We start from the raw sequence: 26,028 nt of genomic DNA, 5'->3' as shown, positions 1-26,028 counted from the left end.
AATTTTAACTATATGATCCTTTCTGTTGTTGGATTCTTTTAAATAGAAACAGCTATGCAAGGCACAGCAGTTAACTGCTTATGCTACTAAAGTTTTCAATGATTCAATACTTTATCATATAAGAAAATATTTTGCAAGCAAATATAAGATTGAGCCTTCAATTAAATTACTAATAGAAAATTTACCTCATGAACCCAAAGGCGTTTTATGGTTCCTGTAGAAATGGTTGTTTCAGGCCGTGATAGACAAACCCCTTGAATGACCCGAGAGAAATCTCGCAAGTTGAACAAATAGTGTGATTTAGTGGGTGTAGGGAGCAGATTCACCATAGCTTCTTTGTATACAGTCATTGTGCTATTAATAATTTGTGCAGTCAGTTGAATATATTCTGAAGGGAAGTTGTAACTGTTGATTGAAAAGATGAAAGCAGTAGGCAGTAGGACAACTCATACAACACAAAATAGAAACTTGGAGGATTTCCTACATTCATCAAATTCTTTGTATTGGATTATAAATATAAGTTTAGTTTACATACACGATGGCTACATACTTGGATACATAGTAATAGTAATCAATAAAACTGTTCACTAAACAAAACCAGCAACTTCCATTTATGAAAAAAATTAAAAAATGTCAGATGTACAGATATTGTCTGGATGGTATGAATGAATTACGCAGAGAAGTCAAATTATTTTACAATCCATGAGACTGATTTAAGAACCCTTGGCCTTCAAGCAATCAAGGACCAAAAATTATCACTCAAAAGCAGTGATCAAGAGTCAGCCATTACACTATATTCATTTTATGAAACCAATCCAGAAAAATTATTCCTCCAATTTGTTTACTCGGGGAAATTCATATTCTTTAGTTGCTTAGTTGTCCAGTTCTTGGTGTTCTTTAGCTTATAATGAGATTATTGGGTCAGCACAAGTAACGTTCTAGAAATATAGTAAGTCCTTGACTTACAACAGTTCATTTAATGACCATTTGAAGTTACAATGGCATTGCAAAAATTGGTTTATGACTGTTTTTCACTTATGACCATGATCATATGATCAAAATTCAGATCATCGGTAACTGGTTCATACTTATGATGTGTCTTGGGTCATGTGGAAGGCTTACAATTGGTTTCTGATCACAATTCAAGGTGTTGCTTATCAGCTATAAATCCCTACATGGCTTAGGACACTACGGATACTTCTAGTGACCAATTAGATCCCACAGGGTTGGCCTTCTCCGGGTCTTGTTGACTAAGCAGCATCAGTTGGCAGGCCCATGGGGGAGGGCCTTCTCTGTGGTGACCCTGGCTCTTTGGAACCAACTACCCACTCCCGAGGTCTGTACTGCCCCCACTCTCCTTTCCAGAAAGCCTTGAAAACCTGACTTTGCCGGCAGGCCTGGGAGCCGTGAGAACTGGCATCTTTTAATTCCAGCCAAAATAATTGATTAGTATGTGTGAGATGGTATGATTGTATGGATTAAATTAAGGATTTTATATTGTTATTAAAGTTATAAATTGATTTTATACTGTTTTATAGCTCTATTATTGTGAGCCGCCCTTAATCTTTCAGGATTGGGCAACAAAGTCTAAATGAATGGCTTTTGTGACTTTCTGACAAGCAAATTCAATGGGAAAGTCAGGTTCACTTAACTTAATAACTACAATAATTCACTTAACTATGGCAAGAAAAGTCATAAAATGGGGCAAAGCTCACTTAATAATTTTTCATTTAACAACATAAACTTTTGGCTCAATTGTGGTCATAAATTGAGAACTAACTGTAATACAGTAATTTCCTTGATTATTTGGATATGGAGATGTTCGTTTTCAGAACACTGAAGATTGCACAATTGGCAACTATATGGAAAATAGATACAATTCAGAACACAACAGCTAACTTTTTAGGGAATTGCCTCACATAAGAACCATGATAGTGTAGTGGTTACAATGCAGTACTGCAAGCTACTTCTTCTGATTGATGGCTGCTAGCAGTTTGGCAGTTCAATTCTCACTGCCTCAAGGTTGACTCAGGTTTCCATCCTTCCGAGGTCAGTAAGATGAGGACCCAGAGTATTGGGGACAATATGCTGACTCTATAAACCTCTTAGAGAGGACTGTAAAGCACTGTGAAGTGGTATATAAGTTTAAGTGCTATTGCTATTTGTGTCGATCCTAATTCATTCATTTATTCATAAAATATAAAATTATAACTTTCACATCCAGCAGACAGTCATGTTGCAGACCCTGTCCATGAATGAATGTCATCTGATGGGACCCAGGAGAGGTCTTGCTGGACTTCCACCAGAATCTGAAGACATGGCATTGGACATATCCAGGAAGATCGATATAGAACCTGTAAAGTGGTGTATTACTAGGGAAATTGGTGTGTGTGTATGGCTGGTTTAATAATGGTTTTTTAAAATGTTTTTTAAATTTATTAGATTTGTTATGAATTATCTTATTGTATGCTGTGAGCCGCCCCGAGTCTACAGAGAGGGGCAGCATACAAATCTAATAAATCTAATAAATCTAATAAATCTAATAAATCTAATAAATCTAATAAATGAATGAATGAATGAATGAATGAATGAATGAATAAATAAATACATAAATAGATTGGGCTTTAATGCAGTTGGGGAGGGGGGTGGCTTTTAATAGTTAATTTGAAGTTTTGCTACAGTATATTGGCATGTTGTGATGCTTTCAAAGGGTCAATATCTTTAGAGACCTGCTGGTGGCAAATGCAGATACTACAACATAACTCCTCTGGATAGCATTATGTTTAGGAAGGATGGTAAGGCAGGTTATCATTATCTTTTTTATTTAGGTTAATATGCCACAACATAACAACGTCACCTACCATAAAGTAAGATGCCAATCTAATATTCGGGAGAAAATTGTATACATCGAAACATCATCAAACTCATTGATGGTAATTGTGTTGAAGTGTCGCAGGAATCGAGGAGTGATTGCATTTCGACCTCCACCTGTAGGGAAAGCAATTCACTGATGCACACATACAATAAATCTAAATCTATCAAACACTTCTGCGACCAATTTGAATTCTCCATTCATCAATCAAAGGAGACTTTACATTAAGAGCAGTTTCTGTAATCCAAATGCCCGGGCCACAGGCAAAAGAGAATTTATTTTGAGGAAGGAGGAATGTGTAAGCCTTTTACACACTAATACAGTAAAAGTGCCAGTAATCGTATCCCAAGTCTTGCTACATCAATAAGCACTCACTAAAGATCTACAGTTATTACTTATAAAGACTCTTGATCCATGATAATATTTAGGATTGGTCAAAGGTAGGATTTACAAGTGTCAAATCTACATCTTTAATCATTTTGAGAAAAGGTTTGTGGCAGAGGTCCCCAACTTTCAGTCCATGGACTGGCACTGGTCCGCAGCAAGCCAGATATCAGACCATGCAAACAAGCACAGCAGCACGCGAAACCATGCCCCCTGCAGTCCACAAAAAACCCCTCTCTCCATGGAACCAGTCCCTGGTGCCCAAAAGGTTAGGGACCGCTGGTTTATGGGATCTCTTATACAAACCATATCTTTTAAACCAAAATTGGTATCTCCACTTCTTTATGTTGGGGGGGGGGGGATGAGAATTAAAAGCATGGATCAGCCGATGTGTTTCTAGCTCAGACATGGAATTCTGGAATTATTTTTTTCCCACATATTAAATTGTAGACCCCCCTACATATTTTCCCTCTAAGCTAACAATAGAAAATTCAAGGGGAAAGAGGATTCATTTTTTGCAACCGTCAGCTCAGCTGCAACAGAGCACTGAGGCTCTTTACAGATCTTCTCAAAGATCCAGATTCCAGAGAGACTCGGTCATTTTTAGCCTTAGAGGCCCCTTCCTGTACAAGCAAATTTAAAAGATGATGCATGAATGACAAGAAAAGACATGACTTTAATTTGAATATTTAAAAAGAATAAATCAGTAGCACATTAGAGACGTATTCTCTAACTAGAACGAAAAAGCATACCTGCGGGCCCCATTGCACAAATGATCTGGATGTCCACAAGTCTAATCATAGTGCAGTCTTTCAGATCATACCAGTTCCAGTGATCCAACCACTGACGAAGTAACTCCACTGGAGGTTGAGCCCCATAGACTTCTCTTGCTGGCATATTGACATCATCAACAAATACCACCTTGAAAAACAAAACGGTTTCTCAAAAGGACACTGATTGTGTATGTGGTCCACAATAGTTACACTATTGCTCTCCTATATTTCCTATATCTTTTTTTCTATTCCTATATCTCTTCTTCTATTATTTTTCTTCTTCTTCTATTCTTTTATTGATATGTTCTATTACTATATCTTCTTTTCTATTCTTTCATAGATATATTTTACTATGAGTACTGTATCTCCTCTGTAACCTTCATCATGTATTTTACTGTGTGTGTGTGTGTGTGTGTGTGTGTGTGTGTGTGTGTGTGTATATATATATATATATATATATATATATATATATATATATATATATATATCCTCTAAAACTCTCGTTGTGTATTGGACAAAATAAATAAATAAATAAAATAGATAAAATAAAGACATTATAAATATGCTGCTGAGGTCATTTAGAGAAAGCTTTTCTCCCAGGCAAATCAATCACAAAGCAACCTGCTCTCCTCTTGTACATTTCTAAGACTGTAAAATGCTATGGGAAAATTCCCACTTTCTATTGATTGGAGTCCAACACATCTCAGCCCTTCATCTTAGGTACCTTGACTCAATTCTAAATCAAGGGTTAAGACAGCATTCAATCCTTTGCTCTACTTGTACTGTCCTCAACTTACAAAGTTCATTTAGTGACTGTTACAAGTTACAATGGCACCAAAAAATGGGATTTATGACCATTTTTCACATTTACGACCTTTGCAGTATCTCCACAGTCACAATCAAAATTCAGATGCTTGGCAGTTGACTCATATTTATGACAGTTGCAGTGTCCTAAGGCAGTGTTTCCCAACCTTGGCAACTTGAAGATATTTGGACTTCAACTCCCAGAATTCTGGGAATTGAAGTCCAGATATCTTCAAGTTGCCAAGGTTGAGAAACACTGTCCTAAGGTCATGTGATCACTTCTTGTGACAATCTTACCCCCCTACCCCCCAACAAGCAAAGTCAATGGGGAAACCAGATTCATTTGACAACCATGTTGCTAATGTAACAACTGCAATGATTCAAATAACAATTGTTGAGGAAAGGTCGTAAAATGGGGCAAAATTTACTTAACCAAATGTCTCACTTAACAGCAGAAATTTTGGGCTCAATTATGGTCATAAGTTGAGGACTACCTGAACCTATTCCTAGGATAGATACAGTGAATATAGCTACTCATGTACTAAAAGTATATATCTTTAGTATCTGCGTTACAGAAATCTGAAAAACCACTAGAGATACATATTAAGGACGTTCTGCCACCCTCATTTTTATAGATTCTAATGGACTATGCTAAATTACAATCCGGTTTTTTTGTGTGTTGCATAAACATAGACAATTGTGTTATAATTAATAAACTGTGGTTAAACAAGCCATGTCTTAGTGTAATATGTGAAGCCAAGCTAATTTTTTTCTCTTTTTTTCTTCTGTGAGAAACTTTGCACATGAACTTGTTTTCCTTTGCTGGGTCTTAAAAAAAGATTATGGCCTGGAAGCTGCCCATGAGCTGGCTGATCAATGAAACAATACAAACTGATTGCAAGGGGAAAAAAGATTAAGAAAAGTGTAGTTCCACTGCACAATGAATTCTTTGTAGTTTATATGCATGCTAATGGGAGGCAATTTTACTCAATTTGAACTGCTAAATGGCATTTTGTTAGCCAGTAACAAAACCAGTGGATGACAAAAGTACAGTCTAGGTTTTTTTCACTATATTTTTTACTACTGCAAATTTTGTTCAGCTGTTTACAAACACTTTTTCCTATAGCTTTTGGTGTCACAGTCCTAATCTTCCTTATGCCAAAGTTTTTGGAAAGCTGTTTGGAGGGCGACATTTCCATTTCCAAAATTAAAGTTCTGTACTACATTGGAAACAGCTGAGTTCCATTTGCAATGACCTTCATTAGATTTGTTTTGTTTTGCTATTGGTCTGCTATTTGTTTTAGCCCGTATTATGGGTCTTCAAATTATTTGATGTTTTTAAGTGATTTCTTGTAAAATATAAATTTTACATATACTTTGTAATTTGCTCAAAAAAGTCATATTAGAAATATGCACATATTATTTTTTTATTGATTCAGTGATTAATTCATTATATTTATACTTTGTTGGCAGCGTATGCAGGTTGACTCAGCCTTCCATCCTTCCGAGGTAGGTAAAATGAGGACCCAGATTGTGGGGGCAATAGGCTGACTCTGTTAAAAAGTGTTATAAAAATGTCTGCTTCTTAGTTCATTTACTCCAGAGAATAGTAAAATATAATCATTAATTCTCAATCTAAAATGATGTGGCACATTGTTCCCATCTCATTATTCTACCATTCTAGACGCCATTAATAACATCTGTCTAGAAAGATGGATCAACTCACCATATCCTTGTGTGTGTGTGTGTGTGTGTGTGTGTGTGTGTGTGTGTGTGTGTGTGTGTAGAGGGTGGGGTATGAACATGGTCTAGCTCCAATTACTTCAGCCAGTTACTGACAAACCATCACTGCCACAATTCTGTCTTCTATTCAGTAATTGAAAGGTACTTGTTTGCATGAGACAGGTGATCTAGTAATTGCTTTACCTAGGCAATTTGTTCATTTTTGCATGTCAATAACATCTACTCCAAAGCCATGGAATGGTGGGGGTTGCCAGCTAAGTGCAGTTGGAATCAGCATCTACCTGAACAGCTTAGATAGTTATTCCTCTTCCCACCTTTGCCCTTCTTTCATTCCCCAGACCTATGGTCCAAGGAGGGAGAAAATGAAAATCACAGCTTTGTCTTATTCTTGACTTATTCTTGGGACTTAGGATTTTGTGTTAATCAATGAATTTAGAAGTCACGAAAACTCAAGAAAGTGGGTAGTACGATGCAGAAGGAATTAACAGATTCCTTCTGTTCAATTTATTTGGAGGTAAGTGTAGCTTTTGCATTATTTGGCAGTAATAGTTAGTTGGATTTTGGCGATTACATGATCCAAAATTGTGCCCCCAAGTTTCTTTTTAACACATTAAGCAAATCCAAACTCTGAATCAGATTTAGAGTTGAACTACATGGGTTATTTCTTCTATGATCTTTTTTTTTTAAAAAAGATCATCCCATCTTTATTATTTTATAAATAATTCAAGACAGCAAACATATTTAATACTTCCTTCTCCTATTGGCTCCACAACAGCAATTCTGTGAGATGGGTTGGGTTGAGAATGTGTGACTGGTCCATTGGCCCAAAGTCATTCAGCTGGCTTTCATATCTAAGGCAGGCCTAGAACTCACATTCTCCTGGTTTCTAGCCCAGTTTCCAAACTTATAGACCAACACTGGCTCATTTGTATTCCTATATATGTTTGCAATGTATAGCAATACCATACCCATTGTGAACATGCGATACAAGTGAAAACTGCTGCCTCCATGTTTAAAATCTTGTATAACCATTTTGCTACAGTTTGAAATTAGGCAGCAATTTACATACTGTTGTGATTCCGTCTGAGGCCCCTCAGGGAACGGCTGATCCTCTGCCGGCTTCCTGCTCAGAGGGGGAGGATGAGGAACAGGAGGTTCAGGCAGACGGGGAGGAGGAATTTCAGGCTGAGGGAGAGGGAGGACAGCCAGAGTCCCCCGAGAGAGAGCTCTCCCCAGCAAGCAGCCTGGATTCCTTAGATGAAAATGCACAAGCAATAATCGATCTCCGGCAGAGAAGAGCAACACAAGAAGGGAACAATTAGCCAGGTACTTTTAGCACTAAAGAGGCAACAGCTGGGTTTGGGTGTGGTGCTCTCTGGAAAGGCTGAAAAGGCAGACCCACCCTTCCTGGCTTGTGGAGTATTATCTTTGGGAGTCCTGGGACCTGGCTGTGATCTTTGGCGTCTTGGAATTCTGGTTTGTGACTTTGAATACTGAAACCTTGGGGGGAAAAGGTGTGGGTCTTATTCTCTACAGTGGTGGGTGTGCCAGCAAGAAGTCTGCTGTATTGTCTGGCCATCAGGACTCTGCTGTGAAGTCTCATAGCCTGCCTGTTGGGAAGAACAGGTTTTTCTCTGTGTTTATTTTTCACACTATAAAGTGCTTTTGCTTTTACCAGCGTGTCTGGCTGCTTTTTCCAGTTGGTGTTGAAGTCTGGGGGCACCCAGACAGAACACATACCAAGAGTTGTTAACCTAATCCTACGTAGCTTCAGCTCCGGTAATCTCACACTACTAACCACAGCATACAAAACTTTCTCCAGACCAATGCTTGAATACAGCTCATTTGTCTGAAACCCGCACTACATTTCGGACATAAACACCCCAGAAAATGTCCAGAAATACTTTACTAGAAGAGCCCTCCACTCCTCCACTTATAACAGAATACCCTACATACACAACTAAACTTACAATTCTAGGCTTAGAAAGCTTAGAACTACATTGTCTTAAACACGACCTAAGCATAGCACATAAAATCATCTGCTACAACGTCCTTCCTATCAATGACTACACAACAACACACGAGCACACAACAGATACAAACTTAAAATAAACCGCTCTAAACTCGACTGCAGGAAATACGACTTTAGTAACCGAGTAGTTGATGCATGGAACTCACTACCAGACTCTGTAGTATCATCACCTAACCCCCAAAACTTTACCCTTAGATTATCCACTGTTGACCTTTCCCAATTCCTAAGAAGTCAGTAAGGGGCGTGCATAAGTGCACCATCATGCCTTCTGTCTCCTGTCCTAATGTTTCTCTTTTACTAGTATCATGTATATAAATATTATATCTTTGTATACCACCAATACATACGCGATAAAACAAACAAACAAACAAATAAATAAATAAATTGTGTTTTTGACAAGAGATGTATTGTATCTCTATTTGGCACTCCAAACATACCAATTTTTTAAAAAATACAGAGGGTGAGAATTTGCATTTCACTTTTTAAAAAGTTACCATTTTCTTTCCTAGGGGTGGACCATAGACTCCTTTTCTCCTTTTATCAAGCTTAGACATAATGATGTTCTGAGTCTGGGCTGCTGTTGTCTGCGCTGAGAAGTTAATGAGCAGTGGTTTGTAGATTTCCTTATTTAAACGATTTAAGAGAAAATCCTGTCAAGATAGAAAAGATTGGGTCACATGAGCAAATCAATGTGGTGGCACAAAAAAAGACAAGCGGAAGGGCTGTTTTTATTGCAAGTCATTCCAATGAGGTGGGGTTTTTTTTCCTTCAGGTTTGCTAGTTAATCTTTAGAAAAATGATGAGCAAACGCAAAGTCATTAACATTCAAGTCTCTCTAATGAGTTTCCTGCAGAAATGAACCAAAGGAATTCTAAATCTAAAGACACCTTTTTATATAGATTAAGATTGTATGGATCACTGATATTTTGTAATATTATTGGACTCATTAGCAAGTTCCAGAATATCACAATAAATCTTTCAATAAATATAGGTAGTCCATGCCTTTGCAACAATTTGTTTAGTGACCATTCCAAGTTACAATGGCACTGAAAAAAAGTCACTTAGGACCATTTTTCACAATTAGAATTTTTGCAACATCCCCATGATGTGATCAAAATTCAGATGCTTGGCAACTGGTTCATATTTATGAGCTTGTTGTGTTCCAGGGTCATTTGATTACCTTTTGTGACCTTCTGACAAGCAAAGTTAATAGGGAAGCCAGATTCACTTAACAACCAGATAACTAACTTATCAACTGCAGTGATTCGTTTAATGACTGAGGCAAGAAAAGTCGTAAAATGGCTCATGTCCACTTAACAACTGCCTCCATTGACAAACAGAAATTTTGGACTCAAAATTTTGGTTAAGTCGAGGACTACCTATACAGAAATTGGTTGTCAGACCCTAAGTTCTGCAAAGATGTTAGTCCTGGGGATCTTTTATGGTTTCTCCAAATCTAAAGTTCAGAGTTCTACCCAAAAACAATTTTCAAAAAAATAGGAAATATTATTTTAGAAATTATAAGTATGTTAGAATGTATAATCATGCAGGTTAGCAATCACCCTCTCTAATAAACAGCAATTTCTTACATGCAAGTAATGAAGACCGGATTAACTTCAATCTAATGCCACTAAATACTTGAAACAGGAGGAAGTTGACTTCTAGGAAGGGAATGGATGCCTAAAGGGAATTAGTCTCCAACAGTAAAATGCCTTTCTCAGCTGTTAAAAGAATTAGATGTTTGTGTCAGTCCTTGTCCAGGTTACATTTAGTTTCAGGCTGTGTGTGTTAGGCTAAATCTGCAAAGAATGGCAGCGCCATAAACTTTATGTTACACGCAGCATCCATCACAAATCAGAGCAGATTTGGGATGTTCAATACAGAAAGTTTAGTATTGTTCATTCACAGTATTTTGGAAAGTGACAAGAATTAACTTCATTATTACCAATAGCTCTATAGTATAAATTACTTATCAGAATCTGAGTCAGATAAAGGATAAGCAAAATAGAATATTAAAAGAAGAAAAATCCCCCAATAAAGTGAAGTTATTTAAAAATAACTAATAAAGCTAACTAATAATGTTGGAAATATATATAATATATATATAGATACAGTGGTACCTCAAGATACGAACCCCTCGTCTTACGAACAACTTGTGATACGAACCCGGGGTTCAGAAAAAATTTGCCTCTTCTTACAAACTTTTTTCGAGTTACGAACGCCAAACCCGAACTTCCGGGTTCGGCGTTCGGAGGCTCCTGGGAAGCCGCTCGGCTGTTTTAAAAGGTGACCGCCGGGCTGGGGGGCTTCCCAGCACCCCCCCGAACCCCAAACCCGGAAGTTCGGCAAAAGTTCGCGGTTTGGGAGGTTGCTGGGAAGCCCCCCAGCCCGGCGGTCACCTTTTAAAACAGCCGAGCGGCTTCCCAGGAGCCTCCGAATGCCGAACGCGGAAGTTCGGGTTCGGGAGGCCTCTGAGAAGCCCCACTGCCCAGCTGTCGTCTCCCCCCAGCACTTCTCCCAGGACAACAGGCAGGGCGAAGCAGCGTGGGGCAAAGGGAGGCTGAAACCGCCGGCAGTTTGTTTTTTGTTTTTTTGTGTTTCTTTGTGTTTTTCGCAGACCCCCTTTGGGTTTTCGGCTCAGGGGGAGGGAGTTAGGAAGGTCCTCCTGCCCTCCCCCCGAGCCGAAAACCCAAAGGGGGTCTGCTGCTGCCCACGTGAGCCAGGAGGCATTCAGGGCAAAGTGCGTGGAGGGTTTGGCGTTTGGGTTCTCGGTTCTCGGAGGCTGCTGGGAAAACTCCCGGCTGTTTTAAAAAGTGACAGCCGGGCTGCGGGGCTTCCCAGCATGCCTCATGGCTCACGCGGGCAGCAGCAGACCCCTTTTGGGTTTTCGGTTGGGGGGGGCAGGAGAACCTTCCTAAGTGGCCAAAGACGTTCCCAGCCCAGCGGCGCTTTCTCTGGCCACTTAGCTCCTCCCTCCTCCTCCCATATTCCACTGCTCGGCTGTCATTTTGTAGAGAAGCAAGAAGCGGAGGAGGAGCTGGATGCTGGTGGTGGCGGAGAAAGGCAAAGGTGGTGGTGGCGGGTGCCTTTGCTGCAGGCAGGTGCTGCAGGCAGCTCCCCCCAGTTCTCCTGCGGACCTCTTCCACAGGCACCCGCCGTCTCCAGCCTCCGTGCCGCCGCCCAGCTGTCATCTTGTAAAGAAGCGAGAAGAGGAGGAGCTGGATGCCGCTGGCGGTGGAGGGAGGCGAATGTGGCTGGGGGAAAGGCAGGCGGTCCAGCGCTTCACCTGCCTCCCAGCCAAAAGGCAAAGCCGCGCAGCTCCACAGCCGCTGAAGAACTGCCTCCTGCCTGCCCCCGCTCTTCTGCTGACCACGGGCGATGGGTGGGACAGAGGGGCAGGGTTAAGCCTCCTTCGGCAGCTGTGGAGCTGTGCGGCTTTGCCTTTTGGCTGGGAGGGCAGGCGAAGCGCCGGACCTCCTGCCTTTCCCCCAGCCAAAAACCCAAATGTCTCCGCCGCAGGAGGCACCCTCGCCCCCGTCCCTCGCCTGTGGCCAGCAGAAGAGCGCTCTTGCCTGGCGGGAGGCAAAGCACTGGGGTGGGAGTTGTCAGGACACCCCCCACCCCAGCGCTTCGTTTCCCATTGGGCAAAAGCGCTTGGGAGGCCGGGTGAGGGGCGGGGAGGATCGGGAGGCTAAGTCTCCTGCAGCGGGTGCTGTGGTGGGGACCTTTGGGTTTGTGGCTGGGGGGGAAGGGGTGGGGGGTGTCAGGCGGGACCTCCTGCCTCCCCCCCCCAGCCAAAAACTCAAAGCGGCCTCCCAAACCCGAACTTTCGCTGAGAAGCCCCGCCACCCAGCTGTCATTTTGTAGAGAAGCAAGAAGAGGAGGAGGAGCTGGCGTTCGGGAGGTCGCTGAGAAGCCCCCGGGCTGTTTTAAAAGGTGACAGCCGGGCGGCAGCGTTTTTTTGCGTTGTTTTTTTTTGTTGTTGCACAGATTAATTGACTTTACATTGTTTCCTATGGGAAACAATGTTTCGTCTTACGAACCTTTCGTCTTACGAACCCCCTCCTGGAACCAATTAGGTTCGTATCTTGAGGTACCACTGTATATAGATATATAAATATAGATATAGATATTTGGAAAAAGTTTTCTACAGGCCTTCTTGCCATTTGCTATGGTGATATTTTATTGGAAACATTTGTATTGAAATAACACAAATTGTATATTAACAATCTTCAAGTTTTCAAAATGGTCTAATACATACGGTATATTCTACAGAGGGAGGGAGGGGGGGAGGGAGGGAGGGGGGATGGAGGGAGGGGGGGAGGGAGGGAGGATGATTTGAACACAATCAATCTAACTCTGAACAATGTAAGATTTAGGTTAAGAAATGAAGGATACAGCTTTCTTGGAGCAACCCATTCCTTTAATTGAAACTGTAGAGATCTTGTCCCATGTATAATGCCTGTTTCATGTATACTTACTATAATATATGAACTCTTGCCAGTTCCTGTAGGTCCAACAAAGATGGCAGGTTTCTGGTGTGTTGTCAGTAACTCCATTAATGAAAAGTATCGTATAGTATCCAAAGTGGGAACAATGATTTCATTGAACAGCATATCCTTTGGTATAGGTGGAGCTGACTGAAGTGCTTCTATCCATGGTTCCCATCTTCCAGCTCCCTGTTTCAAAATTTAAGACCAAATAATCAGAAAGCATTGCAGTAAAAGGGGGGAAAGTACATGACCCTGCAATTTCCTGATCCAGTGATACCATGCATAACTCATTGCATTAGCAACTGAATATTTCAAAGTGCTTAGACACTTTGTGCTTATAGTTGACTTTTTAAACTATGTATTTATGTCAGCATTAGTTTTTTCTTTATTCTTTAAAATTGTAATAATAAATAACAGAAGACTAGAAAGTGTCCCGTCCCCCCCCCCAAGTATAGTACGCTGTGCAACAGTTATACATTTAAAACTGAAGATCAGGTCCTGACTTGGCCTAGACCAGGGGTGTTAAACTCAAGGCCCGGGCAGCTGGATCTTGCCAGTGGAGTACTACTTAGATCTGGCCCACGGTGAAATTCTTTGTGTTTGTTTCTTTACTTATTTACAGTACAGTGTTCCCTCGATTTTCGTGGGGGATGCGTTCCAAGACCGCCCGCGAAAGTCGAATTTCCGCGAAGTAGAGATGCAGAAGTAAATACACTATTTTTGGCTATGAACAGTATCACAAGCCTTCCCTTAACACTTTAAACCCCTAAACTGCAATTTCTCATTCCCTTAGTAACCATTTAAATTATTACTCCCCATGTTTATTTATTAAAGTTTATTTAAAAAAATATTTATTAAGGGTGGATGAAAGTTTGGTGATGACGTATGATGTCATCGGGTGAGAAAAACCATGGTATAGGGGAAAAAACAGCGAAGTATTTTTTAATTAATATTTTTGAAAAACCGTGGTATAGCCATTTCACGAAGTTTGAACCCACGAAAATCGAGGGAACACTGTACTTACTTATTTATTTTATCTATAGGCTGCTTGACTCAGCAACTCTGAACAACTTATTAATTGATAAAACATATAAAAGCAAGGTTCTGTAGAGCAGGTTCTGCATCCACCATAATAAAACCAAAATTTCATGACACAGACTAAGGTTTCCCCTCACCCCAAACCTTTAACCAGCACCTGTTAAGTAATTTGTCCTGCAACTTTTTGGCTGTCAAATGATTGGACCTTATTATTTCCAATTGGTAACACTGAACTACTTTCTATTGATTTCAATGGAAAGGGGTTAAGGACCATTTTAAAGCACATTGACTTCAGCTGAAATACAACTTTAGATAGCATCTTCCTGATGAGAATAAGTATAAATTTATCTCAATGGCAAATCTTAACTTTGCTTCTTATCATAATGTAATGAATATATCAAGCACTTAATAAATAAATGTGTCCTACTTCCACAGTTATTGCTTTTTTCATATATATGAGAGCCAATTCCCACAATACAAGCAATTAGATTACGAGAAGAAATCATCTTGAAAATAATTTTATCAATTACTGTCTGAAAATCTCTGTTCAAAACAAACACACTCACATCTTTGATAAATCGGTACTCATAAATTGTTCCATCTTCTGGATAGGGAACAGTTAAGATTTTTGCCCGGAAATGCTCAACCCCACTCAACAATTTATACTTTTCTCTTGTCTCATCAGACATTGGTCCTTGAAGCAGTTCACGCACAATCTTGTCAAACTTCAGTCGATCATCTTCTCTACAACTGGCTCCAACAGACCATGTGAGTGCAAACACAAAAATACTCTGGAGTATTCAAAAACAAAAAATCAAAGTAGTCATTCATACACACAACACAACATTTCAAGTTTCAAGCTTACAGTTTTAAGGAATCTACAAAACACAACCTAGTGATCAAAGGTTGCATGGGGGGGCGGGGGGAAGGCAACCCCAAACTAAACTTAGTGGTGGAGTTGCCAGTCCCAATCAGTGAGTGAGGACTATCTGTATCTTCATCTTCTGCTTGGCAACACACTGTAGGTGGAGACCATAGTAAAATATGTGGACCATGGTGAGCCTAGATACGATCCAGAATTATTCTTATGTTCTTATATTCTTTAGTTTTTATTATCAACAGGTTAAATTTTCTATTTATTATTCTTTACCTGATTTTAGGTTGTCAATAAAACAAGACTTTAATTTTATGATGATACAAAAATAAAATGAATTTAACATCACACAGGCATGCTTATTCTTGCCTTAGTTTTTTAAACTCTGAAAAGTTTACAGAACTTCATTCAAGCTATCGTATTTAGTGCATTTAAAAGATCTTGCCCACCTCAAGCCATGAAAATATTTCACGATCAGTAACAGTTTTAAGTTTTGCTTCATTGTGAAATTCATCCATCATGCAGTCCATGAGATTCATTAAAGATCGAACTAGGTTTGTGTCTGATGTTGGAGAAAGTTCCTAGAAAAACAAAAAAAACATGACTTAATTTGAACTCCATTCTTCTATTATTGATTTAGGAACAACTTTAACTGAATTTGCTTTAGACAGTAACGCACCTTTAACAATGTGGCCACAGAGAGCCAAATAACAAAACATTGGTTTCTAGAGACTCTTTACTTAGAACTTTGGGTAAGAAATAAGATTGTAATAACAGGTATGGGAAGAACAAAATTAGCAACCCATGTGATGTCCTTGAAATAATAATTACCAAATCCAACTGTAGAATAGGGACTAATTTGTGTAGTTGTAGAACCAATGCTGAAATCTTTATTTCATTTCCATTAATAACTATATTGCCACAAAAATATTTTAAAATGTGGCACATAAATAACTAAACAAACATTTTTAAAAACCCAACATTTTATGCCACTTTAAGCAAAGTATCTTTACACTGAAACAAATGATCATCTGGACACTGTCCAACTGAGAGACCATGTCAGAGTTCCCCTGAAGCAAAAATGTATTTTTTATTTTAAGTAAATAAATACAATGAGCTCACCCATTTATGTCCTAAAAACCAACACAACCACAAATTTACACACAGAGAATTTTTTTGTTACAAAATCACTATTAATAGTAGTGAATGTCTCATGTGTAAACAGATTTATGTATTGTTAATAATATTTTGAAAAGTAAATAAATAGTACTTTACCATACCTTTGTACATTTTCTAACAAATTCAACAGAAAGTGGGATGATCCTATCAAATAAGCCTGTTATAAATTCTTTATGCAAACTGGTGACTGTAGGTGGCATTAGATGTAACCAAGACAACATCACAGGTCTCCAGCCCAGCATCTGAGGCTCCATGTAGACCATTCCACACCTAGAAACCTACAGGGAGGGAGAACATCTTCATATAATAAAAACCTCTAGGTTATGTACCTGGAAGAATACCTAAGCAATGTCATTCTTTAATGCTGAAACTATCAGGGATCTTTTTTTTCAATAAAATGTATTGATAGTGTTGTTTTGCCTTATTATAAAATACCTAGAGTTGCTTGATCATGAAATTCGTGGCATATATATTTAATTAGTTAATTAATTAATACAAACAAAGAAAGGTTGGCTAAATTTACTTATTACACAATATCAGGCAGAAAACACATCTAATTTTAAATCAGATCACAGACTAAGTGAAAGTATAGGAATGTGAAAAGAGATTTTCTATTTTGGGGAAAATATTTATTTTTTTCTCCATAATTTCCACGCGCGTGCGTGTGTGTGTGTGTGTGTGTGTGTGTGTGTGTGTAACATGTTTTTGCTGAATTTAAAATTAAGGGAGACTAGGATAGATCTATTTTGACCTTATTCTGGCCTCAACAGCTAACCATACATTCTCACTGGGATTTGAACTGAGGTTAGTTGGGGGAAAGATCAGAAGCAACGTGAGAAAATATTATTTTACTGAAAGAGTAGTAGATGCTTGGAACAAACTTCCAGCAGACCTGGTTGGTAAATCCACAGTAACTGAATTTAAACATGCCTGGGATAAACATATATCCATCCTAAGATAAAATACAGGAAATAATATAAGGGCAGACTAGATGGACCATGAGGTCTTTTTCTGCTGTCAATCTTCTATGTTTCTATGTTTCTAATTCATTAATAAAAAACCCCGATTGTGCACCAAGACTGTCTGGGATAGTGCAACCTCATCCAGAACTAAACCCTCAGATTCTGAGGCCCCAACCTATTATTCTAAAGATCAAAATCAAGGACATGTTATTTCAGTTCCAGATTTACTCCCTCAGACCTGAATAAAATAAAATAAAATGGCTTGATAAACTATAATTGTTGAAGTCTAATTCAATTTCTTTTTTCCCGAGAGACTGATATCATTCAATAGCAAGAAATCATATGTTCATCTGTAAACTTACAGTAGCAGGAGACGCAACTTCTAAATCCATTGGTTCAAAAATAAGGCTCATTTGCTGTGACATCTGGATGATCTCACCACTCATCAAACAGAGTTTCTTGTTATCGTCTAACACAGTATTCATATTCTCAATCCATACAGCATCCACTGGTCCATCAAAAATAAGCCATTTCCTATCTGGTGTCTGAGTTGAAAAAAATATTTTGATATTAATTTATAGGCAGTCCTCCTTTAGCGACCATTTGTTCAGCAATCATTCAAAGTTACAATGGCACAGAATGTGGAGACATATGACTGATCCCCATAGTTGTGGCTATCATAATATCCCTGCAGTCACATGATCAATTCAGGCATTTGGCAACTGACTCACACTTGTTGCATCATCTTGTGGTCACATAATTGCTATTTAAAATTTTCCCTACCACAAACAAAATCTATCAGGAAAATCAGCAGGAAGTCCCAAGTTTCTCTCACAGATTCCTGCTATTCTTGCCATTTTCTCCCATTAGGTGGCATGGGATTCTTGTACCCCATAGTATCTGCTTGCCCAATCCCATCCATAATCTGTAGTGCTCAACCACCTGCCTACATTAGTGTTCACCCGCCTGCATCTATCCATAGCACCTACTGTCTGCCCTTGCACCTGCCTGTAACTCCCACCTGCACTCTGTAGCTCTCACCTGCCCACCCACAGTGTCTCATCCCTTGCTTTCTTGCACGCTACCTAAGGAAAGGCTTGTTGTGACCACTGGTTTTCCATTGATTTGCGTCTTGGAAGCCAGTAGGAAATTGCAAGTCTCAATCACATGAAGTTCCCGCTTACCAACTCTCTTAATAGGGACAGAAATGGAGACCGCTGCGATTGCTACTGCTAAACCACCTGGTCATGGGACATTGGACTTTACAATCACATTGCTTAGCAACAGCTATCACAACAGTCCCTGTGGCTGTAGTTAAACAACCATGTCCTGTACTTAATAAAGTATCATTTCAATTAATAATGGTATTGATTATTTCTACCATAGATGCTTTATTGTATTAGTTATGTATTATTCTTTTTTATAAGATAAACTCCTAAGAATTTGTTAAGAACATAACATACAAGCAAGAAGGGAGGAAGGGTCAGTCCTGTGGATCAGTCCTTCTTGAAGCCGGTAATTTTTTCAGGACACATGAGAAAATACTGTACAAAGAATGTACTATGTGTTCACAACTACCAGTTATAATGAATATGATTTATCAATTCAGATTTCTTTAGCCATCCTTCCTTAAAATATGATAGTTAAAGATCAAATCATAGAATGTTTGGCTAAGATAAAATCAACAATTAAAGGCATTTTTCCATCTTTGGCATGGTTTTTCTTTTTTTTCATATGATGAACTTGAAAACATTTGATTTTGAGGGTCTACTCACAGACGAAGAAGCAAATGCTCGAAAACTGACGGCGAGGATACCATCAGACCATTCATGGGAGACTGGATCAAACTGTCCATATAGCTGCCCCATGGTTATAGCTTTGGGATTGATAACAGTGATCTGAACCTTATTTTCCTCCATGAGCCCCTGCACACACAAAATAAACTGCATTTCACACGTGGACATCACATTTATATCATCAATCTAACAATATATAAACAAATTACTCTTTTCTTGGTCATTAGGAACAAAAGCAGCGGTGGGCTACGAGCCGGAACGCTAAATTGCACTCGCTGCCGCGGCTCTTAAGTTCTTGCGGGACCAGCGTGATTTTGCTGCTACACCTGTGGAGGTAGCAAAATCACGCACAGAGCCGCAGGTAAAACCTCGCTGAAACACAGGCACAATTTTGCTACCTTCACAGGTGCAGCAGCAAAATCGTGCTGGTCCCGCAAGAACTTATGAGCCACGGTGGTGAGGGCAATTTAGCGTTCCGGCTCGTAGCCCACTGCTGATCAAAAGGCAATCGACATCATGCTCCAAAAAGGATAGCAGGCACTTCCTGACCAAAAAAATTTGAATGTTCTCCAAACAAATAGAAATACAGTAGTACCTCGTCTTATGAACGCCTCATCTAACGAACTTTTCACAATATGAACCCGGTGTTTAAGATTTTTTTGCCTGTTCTTCTGAACTATTTTTACCTTACGAACCCAAGCCGCCGCCACTGGGATACCCCGCCTCCGGACTTCCATTGCCAGACGAAGGCTCCCCTCACTGGGAAACCCCACCTCTGGACTTCCATGTTTTTGCGATGCTGTGATTTCCCTGAGGCTCCCCTCGCTGGGATTCCCTTCATTTTTGCCGGCACTGCTTTGAATCCCAGCAAGGGGAGCCTCAGGGAAATTGCAGCATCGCAAAACACACGGAAGTCCGGAGGTGGGATATCCCAGCGAGGGGAGCCTCAGGGGAATCCCAGCAGCACAAGAACGGGTGCTTCGGCTGGCAACATAAGTCCAGAGGTAGGGATTCCCAGCAGTGTAAGGCAAAAGGAGTGAGTTTTGGGCTTGCACGCATTATTCGCTTTTACGTTGATTCCTATGGGAATCATTGTTTCATCTTATGAAAATTTCACCTTACAAACCTCGTCATGGAACAAATTAAGTTCGCAAGACGAGGTAACACTATAATCCAATTGTTTCAGGTACAGTATTCTCCAAAGGGTTATTACATTTGGTGGAGGTTAAAAGTTTGGATTTACTGACCAAACGATTTGATTTCCATGATCACCTTTTTTCCCCAATAGCTTTTGGATCACCTATGGTAATTGCTTAAGTGAATAGTAGGATTATTTTTGTTGCCAAAAATAATCACCCCAGGATAGAAAAGGTCAGAATAAAGAGAAGAGGAAAAGAAACTATAAATTCTATGTGACATGTCCCATTAACGATAAGCAAAGATGTTATGGCTCTTTTCAGGGTCCAGGGGAAAGACAATCACTCTAGGTGAGAGGAGTGTGCAGATTCCATCTGTACAGTTAATAAACAGATAAGGAAAGTATGTGATTGGAGCTCATTCACTAAATATTTGTAGATTTCTACCAATTCTGTTCTTGTTGGGTTACAATCACTAGATTAATATTCCAGTTTTAAAACATTTAATGTTAAAAACTCAAACATGTTTTGAGTTTGCAATCAAAAACAACACTCTCGGGAAGTTAAATCCCTTTGAATTTAAGGGGAATTTATTTTAATTTAACAATAGCAATTATTAATAATTAGTAAGTATAGAAGTTGAATTGAATTAAGACTGCGCTTCTTAATATTTTGAACAGAAGCATATAGATTTTACTTTTTCACACAGGTCGCCCAATGCAGCTGCCAAAACACGATAGGCAGAGGTCTTTCCACCAAAGGGTTCTCCAACTATCATAAAGCCATGACGCACAATCATCATTTCGAATATCTGTAAGATTTTCTCTGCAAAGAAGCTAGTCATTTGAAAGTCCATTTCCTCGCAATTTATCTTGATCGCTTCTAGGATGTCGTTATAATCTGGCTTTGGCAACTTCACACCAGGAAATAAATCTGAAGTGATTCCCTGCCAAAGCATGAAAAATAAAGGAATGTATTTAAAGATGTCCCGCAGGATTGGGCGGCATATAAATCAATTAAATTAAATTAAATCAAATGTCCAAAATACCTTTTCAGACCAGTTGTATGATCTGACTGCTGTCAAAAAGTGTTCCCCAAGCAAAATAGGTTTCTCTGAAAATACCCCCAAGAATTCTCAGTCAGCATTGATACAGTATACCAGTGATGGCGAACCTATGGAACGGGTGCCACAAGTGGCACACGGAGCCATATCTGCTGGCATGCGAGCCGTTGCCCTAGCTCAGCTCCAATGTGCATGTGTGTGTGGGCCAGCTGATTTTTGGCTCGCAGAGAGGCTCTGGGAAAGCATTTTGGCTTCCAGGGAGCCTCCAGGGGGATGGGGGAGAGTGTTTTTACCCTCCCCTGGCTCCAGGGAAGCCTTTGGAGCCTGGGGAGGGCAAAAAATGAGCCTACTGGGCCCTCTAGGAATTGGGAAACAGCCTCCAGAGGACCTCTGTTTTTGCCCTCCCCAGGCATTGAAATATGGGTATGGGCACTTGTACATGCACGTTACCTGAGGGGAAAAGGTTCGCCATCACTGCAATATACCATTAAGGTCCAGTTCAGAGGCATAGATTCATCCATTCATAGATACGATATTGAATTTAATATGCTGCATAGTTTCAGCTATAGCAACTTGAGGAACCAGATCAATTGTAATTTACACAACAAAGCAGAGTTGAACTATGGTTTAGTATAGGGGGTTCGTTGATGGAAGTCAAGAACTATCCAATATTTTCAGAGGAAAATGCAGGATGGGCAAGTTTATAAAGTGTGGTTTTATATTTGCATCAGACACACAGAGCCTGGGAGAGGACTGCAAAGCTCCTATTTCCTCTTCAAATTTAAACATTTTAATGAACAACTGAAGAAATTTAGATATAGAATATGTTTGATGACCCCTTTATGATTAATCTCTATCAATGTGGCAAATTCTAGATCTGTGACAAGAGTGACAGAATTATATGCAACAAGTAAAAAGGACAGGACCTTGTGTAGGAATAAAGGCAAAGGGAATGAAAAAAAACCCAGTGTATTTTAACCCACAAACCCTTTTTGTAATTTTTTTACTCTAATATAAACATATAATATAAGCATAGTTTCATATATCTACTAAATTTCCAAATTTATAAACTAGTCTATAGACCAACAAGAGTAATATCACTGCACTTATAAAAGAGATCTGAAAACCTGTTAGTATATAAACTCTGCATCGTTCTTTAATTCAAATTAGATTTAAAAGATTCCTCACCTCAAAAAGTGGGAGATCGTGGGATAAGAATTTAGGCAAATTGACATCTATAATGGATCTAAGCAGCAAAATCTCTTCATTTTCTTCTGGATATTTCAGCTGTATAAAACACAGCATTAGTTTCAGAGTAATCGCTTTATCTTAATTCAAACTACCACCATCTTCAATCACACGCCTCTGTTTTTCATATAGGAATTATTACCTTTGGATATATTTTTACAGTGATCAAGGACAAAATAGAAGTAATAGCAATATTTAAGACATCTTCATATCTCATCAGATGCTGTTAGGTTGTTAGAGGAGATTTGTATTTAAACTTCCAGTGACAACATATTATTAATATGACTTGTGGCTTGAATTTTTGATTGTTTAGCATTTAAAGGTATGATTAAATTGAATCAAACAATAAGCTAACCCAACATACTGTCAGACAAGACCAGAGCACTGGACGTGCATTCTGTAAAGGTTGTCAGACTGACCGTATATCTAGCCAAAGTTCTTCCATTAATCATAATGGATTGAACATGTGCAATGTTTTTTCTCCACACTACTGACATTTAACTGGAAGTTTCAAGCAAATAGATGAGAACATATAGTTACCATGGCAGTAAGCTGCAGTATGTCCTATTCTTGGGCATAATGATGCTCAGTGTATTATGATTAAATATTTGTATAAAAGAAACATGGGATCAAAGTAATTATGCACCTTAATGTTATTATATTGGAACATAAAATATTGTAAGACAATTTTGTTCATTTCTGTGAAATAAAGTATAATATACTGAAAATAGATGTATTAAAGTTGATGGCAGAAAGGTTTCCACAATACTTCTAGATATAATTGATGCTGGATCTAGCTCACTTTGGATGTTTTCAGCGTAAAAGAAAACAACACATAGGATCGTTGTGGTGGTCCTTTATGGCATACAATCAACATGTTCTTATGGTGTATGAACATTTAATCACTTTCATATTTAGGAAAACTTTCCATAACAATAGTTAAGATCAGATTCTAGGTTTTACCATTATTATTGTTATTCTAGTTTGTTTGTTTGTTTAAAAAAAAAACATTTAAATTGAATATGATTCATGTCCTAAAGGTTATGAACAAAAGAAAGCATTGGCTGCCGATTGTATCTAGAAGGATGAAATTCAAAGTGTTTATCAGCTATAAAGCTCTACATGGCATTGGACCAGATTACTTACGGGACCGCCTCCTGCCGCATGAGCCCCAGCGACCGGTCAGGTCCCACAGAGTCAGCCTTCTCCAGGTCCCATCAACTAGACAATGTCATTTGGCGGAGCCTAGGGGAAAAGCCTTCCCTGTGGGGACTCTGGCCCTCTGGAATTAGCTCCCCCAAGAGATTTGCACTTCCCCCACCCTCCTCACCTTCTACAAGAGTTTGAAGACTCTTTTGTGTCATCAGGCTTGGGGCCATTAAATTCTGCCCCTGGCCAATGAATGAAATGTATGTTTGCTGGTTTGAATGGGAATGACTGGTTTTTATGGAATTTGGGTTTTTAGATTAGCTAGTTTTAAATTTAATTGGATTTAGGATATTTTGTATTGTTTTTATATGTTGTAAGCCAGAGAGGGGCAGCATATAAAGGGGAGGGGGCAGGAATGGTTGCTCTGAAAGTCCATTTCCAACTTTTGGAAATTGTTTAATGGTTTATCATTTTTTAATTATTAAAAAAATATAATTCAATGTCTTTTTGCAATGCCAACTGTGTATACTCAAATATAAAGTTTTTGCTTTCTTTGACCTGCAGGATAAATCCTGGAAGAACCCAAAAGAGAAACAAAGATTTATTTTTAACAAAATGTAGAACAAAAGGTAGAATTTTAAGACCACGGAGAAAGGGCATTAAACGCTACCTTCAGGTTACCAGCTGCCGTGAGCACTGATTTTACTGCTCTCATCCCATAATCGTAGTGGTGCTGTGAAGACAACTGTTCTGAACACAGGCGATAGGTAGCTACAATTTTCACAGAGAGTGGCCGTGCCGTCACAAATCCACAGGAATACAGGACAATTTCAGCAATCATGGCATAATCAGGTACCATCATAGCAACAGTCCGAAACAAAGCCTATTAAATACACATTAATAGACAGGTAACTGCACAGTCTGAATAGTGATGTTTATAGCCTGTTAATAGCTTTTCAAACAGTGAAGTGAAGCTAAATTTCATTATCAGGATGACAAATGGCTCCCTGGAGAAGGAAAAGCAGTGACTAACAGACAATGATATATATGCATACATTTTCACAGGCAGCAAGTTTTCTTCCACATTCCTGCTTTGTATTCTAACAATACATACCAAAAAAAAAAAGGATAAAAGACAGTACTCTGCATGCTACAAAACTGATTTTGGAGAACTCTCCCACATTTCTTGCAAGGTTACTCTAGTCATACAAACCCGGGGGGGGGGGGGGGGAATGTAGTTGCTTTTGGAATTGCATAACAGATCATAACAAAATGAACCAAGATTTTTCCACATGGAGCACAAATAACGAGGCTCAAATTATCCTACTTTGGACACATTAAGCAAAACCCTAGCTTTCTGGAAAAGTCTATTATGCTGGAAAGAGGGAAGGAAAGAGAAAAAGAGGGTGACCAGAAGCAAGAGAGAGTAGGTGCACCATTGGAAGACCTGATGGACCAAACTGGGGACAGATTGTCATGAAGAAAATCTACCTATATAGTCTTCAACTTGATGAAACACAATCATTTAGCTTATCAAAGAAGCTTATCCTGCTTTAACAAACAAAAAACCGATGCTGTGCTGTCCCGACTTTGAAGCATTTCTTCCAGATTTCAAAATGTGCACAGCCCTAACAAAGGGGGTCTTCACTAGGTTTCTAATAGTTAAGAATGGGAAATATTTTGGTGTAGTGAAGACACTGGAATGGAATTTTGGAGATCAGGTGTTCTAGTCCTCCACAGAAGCTACCGGAGTGACTTTCTCTCAGCCCAAACCATTTCACGGGGGGGGGGGGGGGGGGGTTGGGGAGGGGAAGAGTAGGTAGAAGAAGCAGGGGTGAAATCCAGTAGATTCTGACAGGTCCTGAAGAACCAGCAGCAGAAATTTTGAGTAGTTTGGAGAACAAGTAAATACCACCTCTGTCTGGCCCCAGAGTGGGGTGGGAATGGAGATGTTGCAATATCCTTCCCCTGCCATGTCCACCAAGCAACATCACGCCTACCAAGCCATGCCCACAGAACTGGTGGGGGGGGGGAAATGGATTTCACCTCTGGGAGGGAGCATTATGTATATTGCTTGGAATGGACCAAAATAAAGGTAGATATAAATCTGGTAGATAAAAGAGATATTATGATTTCGATGGCCTGCAAATCCAATTTATAAATTTGATTTGATTTTGTTGTCACCTGACTTCAGAACAATGGACAGCTCATTATATATAAAACACAGGGGGAAATCAACATGAGAAATAAGCAAAATGAAAAATCCAGACACCACCAAAACATAAATGACCTGTATCAATGTAAATTAATAAATTAAGATAAGCAGAAAGTTTAACTGGAGTACTAGGTATATACATTTGCACCATGGATCAGTTATGGATCAATTAATGGACTGTCTAATCTTGAGATGTTCAACTTTTTCTTGAGGTAAAAGTCCTATTTCGTCTTTGAATGACATGTTGCTAGCACACTCCAAGACATG

General features: G+C 39.3%; 1 protein-coding gene across 1 annotated transcript in view; it reads right to left on the bottom strand.

Annotated features, from left to right (window-relative positions):
• DNAH7 (dynein axonemal heavy chain 7) overlaps positions 1-26,028 on the bottom strand; it is a 173,140-nt gene that overhangs the window by 67,544 nt on the left and 79,568 nt on the right. The window contains exons 27-39 of the mRNA XM_070732131.1: positions 24,217-24,429; positions 22,338-22,436; positions 20,784-21,032; positions 18,930-19,079; positions 17,517-17,699; positions 16,294-16,470; positions 15,463-15,594; positions 14,706-14,930; positions 13,090-13,287; positions 9,103-9,258; positions 4,009-4,177; positions 2,862-2,988; positions 186-405 (exon numbers count right to left, since the gene is read on the bottom strand). Coding sequence (XP_070588232.1) covers positions 186-405; positions 2,862-2,988; positions 4,009-4,177; positions 9,103-9,258; positions 13,090-13,287; positions 14,706-14,930; positions 15,463-15,594; positions 16,294-16,470; positions 17,517-17,699; positions 18,930-19,079; positions 20,784-21,032; positions 22,338-22,436; positions 24,217-24,429 — 2,298 coding nt within the window. The remainder of the gene's footprint in view (positions 1-185; positions 406-2,861; positions 2,989-4,008; positions 4,178-9,102; positions 9,259-13,089; positions 13,288-14,705; positions 14,931-15,462; positions 15,595-16,293; positions 16,471-17,516; positions 17,700-18,929; positions 19,080-20,783; positions 21,033-22,337; positions 22,437-24,216; positions 24,430-26,028) is intronic.

Source organism: Erythrolamprus reginae, chromosome 1 (assembly GCF_031021105.1).
Source record: "Erythrolamprus reginae isolate rEryReg1 chromosome 1, rEryReg1.hap1, whole genome shotgun sequence".
Classification (NCBI taxonomy): domain Eukaryota; kingdom Metazoa; phylum Chordata; class Lepidosauria; order Squamata; family Dipsadidae; genus Erythrolamprus; species Erythrolamprus reginae.
This window is presented reverse-complemented; position numbering and strand designations above follow the sequence as displayed.